This window comes from Dama dama, chromosome 5, assembly GCF_033118175.1.
Source record: "Dama dama isolate Ldn47 chromosome 5, ASM3311817v1, whole genome shotgun sequence".
In the NCBI taxonomy this organism is placed as follows: Eukaryota; Metazoa; Chordata; class Mammalia; order Artiodactyla; family Cervidae; genus Dama; species Dama dama.
Genome location: NC_083685.1, coordinates 1,598,703 through 1,607,470, shown reverse-complemented (window position 1 = coordinate 1,607,470; position 8,768 = coordinate 1,598,703). Strand labels below are relative to the sequence as shown.

General features: G+C 64.5%; 1 protein-coding gene across 1 annotated transcript; it reads right to left on the bottom strand.

Annotated features, from left to right (window-relative positions):
- Positions 1-421: 421 nt before the first annotated feature.
- Positions 422-8,544, bottom strand: ADORA2A (adenosine A2a receptor). Its single transcript, XM_061141415.1, has 2 exons — positions 8,153-8,544; positions 422-2,034 (listed from the first exon to the last, which is right to left on the bottom strand). Exons 1-2 carry the CDS (start codon positions 8,476-8,478, stop codon positions 1,161-1,163), a joined length of 1,200 nt encoding a protein of 399 aa, XP_060997398.1. The 5' UTR covers positions 8,479-8,544; the 3' UTR covers positions 422-1,160.
- Positions 8,545-8,768: the final 224 nt, after the last annotated feature.

The following is an 8,768-nucleotide window of genomic DNA, read 5'->3' as shown; positions in this document are numbered from 1 at the left end:
GAGACAGTGTCAGAGCAGGAAACCCCCCCTGGTGGGAGCGGGGGGTGGGGGATGGCTCCAGGGGAAGGCAGTGTAGTCTCTATCCACACCCCCCATCGATGCCAGATTCCTGTGGCCACAGGGAGGGGGCGAAGAGGGCTGCAAGGGTGTCAGGGAGGCAGGAGCCTGCTCCCCACACTGAGGGGGTCCGGGGGGGCGCCTCCTTTCTTTGGGGGTGCACATGGACGTGTGGATTTTGCTGCAAGCAGACAGCCTGCTCCCTGGGAAGAGGGGCGCCCTGGAGCCCACTCACCCACCGCAGCCCCAGGCAGACAGGCAGGCCGGCCGTCTACCTCACAGCTGCAACACACACCCATAGGCGTGTGGTAGGCCTGACTGTGGGCAGGGGAAGGAACTCAGACACCATTCTCACTGGACAAGCTTAAAACACAATGTGGCTCATTTTTATTTTATCTCAGAAAAAAAACAACAAAATAATATTCCCTTCAGAAGGCAAGGCAGCTGGAGAGGGCCTCTGCCTGGGAGGCTCAGAGCCACCTAGACTCACCCCCGCTGGCCAGCCCTGACTGCCTCCCTGCACCCGGGCCCTGGTCCCCTCGGCTACAACCCCCGGCCTCGAAGGGGACGCACGCGGCCGCTCAGGGCAGTGTGGGACGCCTGGGGCCAGGTTAGCAGCAGGACTGAAACAGAGCCAGCAGCCAGGGAGGGAAGGTAAAATAAAAAGGGTTTCCTCAGGCTTTCCTTTTCTCCTGGGAAAAAAAATACAACAACAGTCAAAGGCCACCACCAAGCGCAGCAGCTCTGAACCCTTGGAAAGCCTGGGGGGGCGGGGAGGAGGAGTGTGGCAGGGTGCCCTTTGGGGCCATTTCCCAGCCTCAGGCCAGCCGGCCTGCTCTACGGAGACTCGGCGGCACTTGGAGGTGTTTCAGCGGCTGGAGGCCGGCGCTGGCCTGGTGCAGGGCCGCCCCCGTGGGCTCCAGACCCTTCCTGCTGGGCCTCATGCTGCTCCAGCCGGCGGGGGGCTCACTCCTCGGTCCAAAGTGGGAACCGACCGCGAGAAAGGGGGTCTCCGCACATGCACTCTGCTCCCAGAGCCACTAGTCCTCCCAAGCGGGAGGAGAAAGTTCCTTCCCTTCCGAAGGGGCGGACTCGGCGGGTCCTCAGGATATTCCCGCTCCGCCCCGGGGGCCCCTGGGGCCCCTGGGGCCCCGGGACTCTGGGCGCCCGCCTTGGAGCTGCACGTCCGGGAGGCGCGCGTCCCGCTGGGACCCGCTGAGCAGCGCCAGGGCGGGGCCGTCGGGCCGGGGGGCGCTGCCGTTGGCCCAGACGCCGCCGGGGGGGTGGCCGTTGAGGCGGAGACCCACGCGCTCCGCGTCGTGAGCCGCCAGGGCGCGGGCGCCGGGGCCGCCCGCCTTGCAGGGCTCGCGCCGCCGCCGCCGCCGCAGCACGTGAGTGCGCAGGATCCTGCGGAAGGTGTGGCGGAACTCGCGGATGCGGTAGGCGTAGATGAAGGGGTTGACCACCGAGTTTCCGTGCGACAGGACGATGGCCAGGTACATGAGCCAGGCCGGGGCGTGGCCGCACGAGGGGCAGAAGAAGGTGAAGCAGTTGATGACGTGCAGCGGCAGCCAGCACAGGGCGAAGAGCCCCACGATGATGGCCAGCGACTTGGCGGCGTGCACCTCCTTCTGCAGCGTGGACCGCGCCCGCTCGCCCGGCGGCGGCGGCTGGCTCTCCGTCTGCTTCAGCTGCCGCCGCGCCGCCAGGAAGATGCGCAGATAGACGCCCAGCATGAGCAGCAGCGGCACCAGCACGCAAGCGAAGAAGTTGTAGTAGACCATGTAGTCCATGGGCACCACGTCCTCGAAGAGACAGGCCACCTGGCCCTCCCTGCAGACCTGGGAGCCGTTCCGGCCCTCCTGCTGACTGCAGTTGTTCCAGCCCAGCATGGGGGTCAGGCCGATGGCGAAGGACAGCACCCAGCAGATGGCGATGATGCCCTTGGCGCGCGTGCCCGTCACCAAGCCATTGTACCTGGGGAGAGGGGAGGGGCGTCAGACAGGAGCCTGGGCACCCGGGTAGGAGGTGCCCCGCTCCGGCACCCGGCCCCCGCCCCGCCCACCGGCTCAGAGGTCTTGGACCAGGCGCTTCCTGCCTCCCTGCCTGTGTCCTCTGATGCCTGCAGTCCTTGACTTGGTTTGGTTTGAAGGAACTAATGTGACTTGGGAAGGGGGAGGGGAGAAGTTATAACCTCCATGTCGATCTTAGGCGCCGCTAGAATGGATTTCCCTGGAGCGTGGGAATGGCCAGCAGGCTGCTCGCTGGCTGGGGACAGCACCTGCCAGATCCAGCCTGTCGGGGGGGTCACACCTCCTGCGCTCTGTGCTGTCCGTTTTCTACTTGACCTGGGGGTCCCCAGAAGCACCCCCCCCCCCCCGGGGGACAGGTAGCACAGGCGGGAAAGGGAAGGGTGGAGGTCCCAGGCCAGATGATACACTCATCTCCCTCCCAAATCCACCCACAGCCCTCTGGAGAGAGACGAGGTCAGGATGTCTTAACATCTGCACAGCAGCCTCCACACTCAAGAGGACGCAGTTGCTCGAGATCGTAAGGTCCCGAGAGGAGACGTGATCTGGCCCGAATCGCTCCTTACTCCGGAGGGCCGCGCTCGGGGAGAGGCCGGACCCGCCGGCCCAGAAGCTGATGCCAACGAAAAGAGATGGCAGGGACTTCCCTAGTGGTCCCATGGGTAGGACACCAAGCTCCCAGCACAGGGGACCTGGGTTCTACCCCCAGTCAGGAAACTAGATCTCACGTGCCACAGAGACCTCGAGTAGCCAAATAGATCAGTTTAAAAAAAAAGACGGCAGAGATTTTAAAGAACAGGCAGTCAAAAAAACTCATCTCCCAGACTGAGGAGGGCGACCTCAGTGTTCCGATGGATGACCTGCGCTTCAGGGGTTGGGTTCCCCAACACCTCTACCAGTAAACCCCACCCATCCTTTTAAAGTTCAGGTCAGCTATCTTCCCAGAGGAGTATCAAGCTCAACGAATCCCACCCAAGCTGGGCTCCCAAGGCTGGGGGCCCCGTGGATCCTGAGTCCATCTCTGCATGACCATCACTGAGACAGGACGGAATAGGTGTCGAGGAGAAACACGCTTCCCTTAATCCAGGGTTAGAAGTTTCCACAGAAACCAGCTCAAGGGGCAGCAGACACGGGGGGCCTGCAGGTCACGAAGGGGCGAGGCAGGCGGGCTGCCGGCTGTCACGGAGTGTGCAGGAGGCCCCAGACACCGCTCAGCCACCCCCGCGCCCCCCACCGCGACACACGCCTGCCCCGCGCTGCAGGATCTCGGGGGCCGGGAGCTGACTGTTCTGGGTAAAATCACCCATGGGTTAAATTTTGTCAGCTGATTCACATTAAGGAAAAGAGAAAACCTGGTAGCCTCTGACCTCTCATCTAACCATTCATTCTCTAGGTGGGGAAACTGAGACGCCAGGAGAGGCGTGGCCTTGCCGTAGACATTCCAGGAGTCCAGAGGCTACTCGGGCCAAGACGAGTCTGTCAGTTCTGAACCCAAACAGTGCCCGAGCAGGACCCCTCTCTCCCGAGCTCTGGGGCCCCAGTCACTGCGGGCTTGGGTGCCTCTGGCAGGAAGAGGTCATGGGCTTGCCCAGTTTGCCCAAGCCACAGAAAGTCTACACCGCCCTATTTCCGGTTCTGGAGCTTCAAATGTAAGGTCATATTTTTTTTTCCCCCCATTTAATTCTTACGTAGCATTTGCTGTGTGCTAGACACTGTTTCTAGTGCTCCGCAAACAGCAATTTATATAATCTCATTGAGTAGGAGGCGATTTTAATGCTGACATTTTTCTGTAAGAAAAGCATACCCCTCTCTGGGTTCTAGCGCTGGTGTGTTCCTATTTAGCCACGTTCTGTCACTCTGAGCCTCAGTTTCCTCGTCTGCAAAATGGGACTCAGAATGCAAGGCCTGGAGCACTGTCCCGTGAGGGCAGAACCGAGAGTCAGGGGGTGGAAACCACAGGCAGGTGGGTTCAGGGTAAGGGAGCTGTTCACAGGAGACATGGGCCGCCTCAGGCAGGAGTGAGCCCCCTGTCATTGGAGGCAATCAAGCAGAGGCCAGCCTTCTCACCTGCAGTCCCAGCATGCAGCTGCTCAGGGAGACGAGGCTTACTGACATTCCCCGAGTGAACCTGGGGCCCAGCGTGACGGCTGCTGGGAACACGGGTTAAAGAGCCCGGTCCATCCAGCTGTCTCCATGCAGACGAGGAAACCCAGGAGAGGAAGTCGGCCGCTGCAGGCTGTGAAGGAAGCCCCTCCTGGGGACAGGAGCAGACACGGGTGGCACGCGTCTGGGCAGAGGATGTCTGGAGGAGGCCCGGCCCTGCCCTCCCGGAAGGCGGCGGGGCGGGGGGCAAGGGCCCAGCTCCTCACCGGGCTTGCTTCTCTGCCTTTTGATGTTTTAATACGTGCAGTTCTTATTTAAGGAGCGCCCAGACAGATTAATCTTGTTACTCAAAAGAAAGCCTCTTAGGCCGAGAGCCCTGGACCCAGGCTCCCAGGGGACCGGGTCAACGTTTGGGCTCAAATGGGGCGCCACGGCCGCGCCCCAGCCTGGCCCAGCGGCAGCCCCCGGGCTGTGTCTGTGACCGGGGCGGTCTCGTCCTGCCCCGCGGGGCCTCAGACAGCTGGCCTGCCGTGCGGGGGTGTGCCCAAGCCAGCCAGCGCTGCGCGGTCCAGGGGGCCCCCATCTCTCCCACTGGGGGCTACCCTGTGACCCATCACACCGCCCCATCTCTCCCACTGGGGGCTACCCTGTGACCCATCACACCGCCCCATCTCTCCCACTGGGGGCTTACCCTGTGACCCATCACACCGCCCAGTTCTCGGTGGGACTCCGTGCCAATCTGCCCTTCAGTCAGGAGAAAGAGAGCTCTCCCCAGTCATCCAAAGGCGCCATGGCCCGCGGCTGAAACCCACCCTCCCTCCCAGGTGCGGGCAGGCCTGAGCCGCCTCACAAGCCCCGTGGGCCGTGCACCTGTCCCCTCTCCCTGCCCAGGGCCCGTCCGCAGGCTCCTTCCTTCCCCGGGGCGTCTGTCCAGGTGGGACCCCCGTTACACCTGCCCCCCAACACCAGCTCGCATCCCGGTGCGCCCCCAGCAGGCTCGGCGTCATGCCCTGCAGGGAGCGCTGTCTCCATCTCCCACTCAGAAGCCAGGGCGCTGGGGTCTGCCCTCTGGAGCGATCCAGCACCGAGGCCAGGACTCTGCAGCCCCACGGGGAGGCTGCTCCCCGGGTCTGGAGAGAGCGGTCGCCGGGGGCTGACGAGAGAGGAGGGAGGTGGCCTGAAGTGCCCCCAGGAGTCTGTCTGCTGGGGACGCGGAGCACGCCCATCCCCACCTCTGGGCAGGCTCTGCCTTCGCTCAGCAGGGCCCATGCACACGGGAGGCGCATGGACACCTTTCCGAAGCTGCATTATTTTTTTTAAAGAGAAATTAACGGTGAATGGTGCGGGCCTGGGGACGGGCACCTTAGAGCATCGGCTGAGGCTGGACTTCAGAGCAGCCAGCAGGCCTCCTGAGCGGAGCAGGAAACAGCACACGGGCCGGGCTGGCTTCCGCTGGAGGGGGCAGGGATGGGCGTCCCGAGCTGGGCAGCGGCCCCAGAGCTGCCAGGAGCTCCAGGTCCCGCCTGCCTCTGTCTCGTCCCCCTCACGCCCGGCCTGTTCTCGGGAGCCCCAGCAGACAGCGTCCCACGCCTTGTCCCCCGGCCCTGGCGTCCCAGGGTCAGGAGACACTTTTCCTTCGGAGCAGCTGCTGCCATCCTCCTGAGCAACAGGAGGGTCACAGCCGCCGCCGGCCATGTCACCGGCCGGGGATGAGCGGAGACGTGAGCTCACATCCTCTGGCGGTGGTGGTGCCCGGCCCCAGAGGGACGAACATCACCTCCACCGTCAGCCCACGGCCGCCTGACCCGGGAGCCAGGCCGGCCCCTCCAGAGCCCTGCCTCATGGAGTTCGGATGGCTGAGGTCGGGGTGGGACTAGGCCCCATTCCTGAAGGTCACAGGGCCCGGGAGGCAGGCGGGGCTGAGGAGGGGTGGCCAGGCCCACAGCTCTGAGCCTCCAGCAGCTTCAGAAAGGCCTGAATCCCCATCCACCCTCCTGCCATCCTCCCACAGGGCCCCACCACGCCAGTCCACTCACTGGGCCCTCAAAACACCTTTGTGAGCATCAAGGGCTAGAGACCCGGCCCCTGGAACCGATAAAAAACGGGCCCAGAGAGGGGCAGCCGACTCCCCACCATCACACAGCGCGGGCCACCCACTTGCACCAGGGAGCGAGGCTGGGACTTCTGAGTCTCAGAGAAGAGACAAGAAAAAGAAGCCACGGGCCTCTCTGTTGCAATCAGCAGCCCTGATCGCCCCCAGACCCACTGTCCCTTGCTTGAATCAGGGCCACAGCGGCCCTGTCCTGGAAGGGGACGTCAGTCAGACCAACCTCTGTGTCCTGGACCAGCCTGGACTCCAGCCTGCCATTCAGGCTGGTCCAAGGTTAGGGCCGGGGTCGCCTTTCCTTCTGACGAGGGTCCTAGGCTCTCGCGGGACGCAGGCATCTGCTGTCCCCCAAGAGCCCCGGGGGCAGTAACGGCCGCCTGACCAGGGGGCCGGCGGCAGGCGTGCTCCTTCCCAGACCCGGTCCTGCCGTGCTGCCAGCTTGCAGCGTGGCCCCAGGGGCTGACGCTTCCGTTGCTTTCCCACCCGCATGATGAGAGCAAACGACCTCTAAGCGCGCCCTCGGGTTCCACACACACCCTTTCCACTTGCTCATCAAGCCTCTGCCCCATGCCGGCCCAGGCGCCCTCAGCCCAGCGTGGGGCTGCTCCGGAAGTAGGCGCCACCTGTGCGCATTCACCACCTTCCTCGGGCCTGCCGCCGTGGAGCGGAGGGGCAGGGAGGCAGGGCCGAAGCCCCCCGACTCCCTCAGGGGTGGGGTGGGGAGGGACGCACTTCCTAGCCCGGCCAGGGTGGTGGTGGTGTGGATGGAGGCTGCATTTCAGTGAACTCAGCCTCGGAGAGAGTCTTTGTTTCCACAACACTTGCCTGAAGTCATTTCACAAGTTTCACCAGGAAAACCCCAACGGGGCGGAGAGCACCCAGTGACTGAGAAACACAATTTGCATAGAGGTCCAAGTGACTCACAGGCAGCAGGCCAAGTCACTTCCCCTCGGGGTCATTTCCCTAACTGCAAGCTGCAGGCTGGCCCGGAGGGGCTGGAAGAAGGCGGCTTCCAGCCGGGCCCTGTGGTTTCCCGTGGGGCCCGCCCCACCCCAGCATCAGCTGCGTGAGGGGAGGCTCAGATGCAGCCCCCCAGGCCTGGACACACGGGTCACCAGGAGCTGCAGCACGGCAGCCTCTCCCAGGTGGCCCGGGGTACCAGCCTGGCCCAGCCCACAGCGATCAGCCGGCGGCGCACCGCTGCTGGCCGTGCCAAGCCCTGGGCAGCCCTGCGGCCCCGTCCCCACTCACACACTGATGCCACACCAAACCCTGACCCCCGAGTTCACCCTGACCCCCCGAGTTCACCCTGATCCCGGGTTTGCCCCAATCCTGGGTTCACCCTGACCCTGGTGCACCCTGACCCCCGAGTTCACCCCAATCCTGGGTTCACCCTGACCCTGGTTCACCCTGATCCCTGAATTCACCCTGGCCCCCGAATGCACCCTGATCCTGGGTTCACCCTGACCCCCGAGTTCACCCCAATCCTGGGTTCACCCTGATCCTGGTTCACCCTGACCCCCGAGTTCACCCTGACCCTGAATTCACCCTGACCCCTGAGCTCACCCTGACCCCCGAATTCACCATGACCCTGGTTCACCCTGACCCCTGGTTCACCCTGACCCCCGAGTTCACCCTGACCCTGGTTCACCCTGACCCCTGGTTCACCCTGACCCCCGAGTTCACCCTGACCCTGGTTCACCCTGACCCTGAGTTCACCCTGACCCCTGGTTCACCCTGACCCTGAGTTCACCCTGACCCCTGGTTCGCCCTGACCCCCGAGTTCACCCTGACCCCCGGCACAGCCCCTCACGGGTGCGGCCCTGCAAGAGGCAGCCCCGGGAGCAGGACTCACCGGAGCGGGATTCGGATGGCGATGTAGCGGTCAATGGCGATGGCCAGCAGGCTGAAGATGGAGCTCTGCGTGAGCACCAGGACGAAGCAGGCGAAGAAGAGGCAGCTGTGGCAGGCGGCGCAGAAGCCGGTGCTCAGGGTCACGGCGAAGGGGATGGCGAGCACCCCCACGGCGATGTCGGCCGCCGCCAGCGACGCCACGAAGTAGTTGGTGACGTTCTGCAAGTTGCTGTTGAGCCACACGGCCCAGCACACCAGCACGTTGCCCAGGATGGCCAGCACGGCGATGGCCAGCTCCACCGCGATGTACACTGCGAAGCCCGGCATGGCGCGCGCGGCGGCCGGCGGGCGGGCTCAGCGAGGACGCGGGCCGCGCCAGCGCTCGGTCCATAGCTGCGGCGCGGCCGGCGCCGCCCAGGCCCCGAGCCCCTTCTCCGCAGGAGCCGGGGTGACCCTGCCGTCGGTCGGGGGCTCCCCCAGCGCTCTTCACCGCCCACGGCGCGTCTCCAGAAGGCAGGCCCCCTCCAGGCGCTCCTGCGGCATCTCTCAGCTCTGCTTCAGGTCCTGAGACACCTGCCAAGAGAGAAGGCTCGTGAGCAGCTGGACCTCGGGGCACG

Bases quoted from the DNA above. Each gene is read 5' to 3' on its own strand.
- ADORA2A (XM_061141415.1), bottom strand. From the start codon at position 8,478: ATGCCGGGCTTCGCAGTGTACATCGCGGTGGAGCTGGCCATCGCCGTG. The intron at 2,035-8,152 runs GTGAGTCCTGCT...CCCTCTCCCCAG, and splicing joins GCCATCCGAATCCCGCTCCG to GTACAATGGCTTGGTGACGG.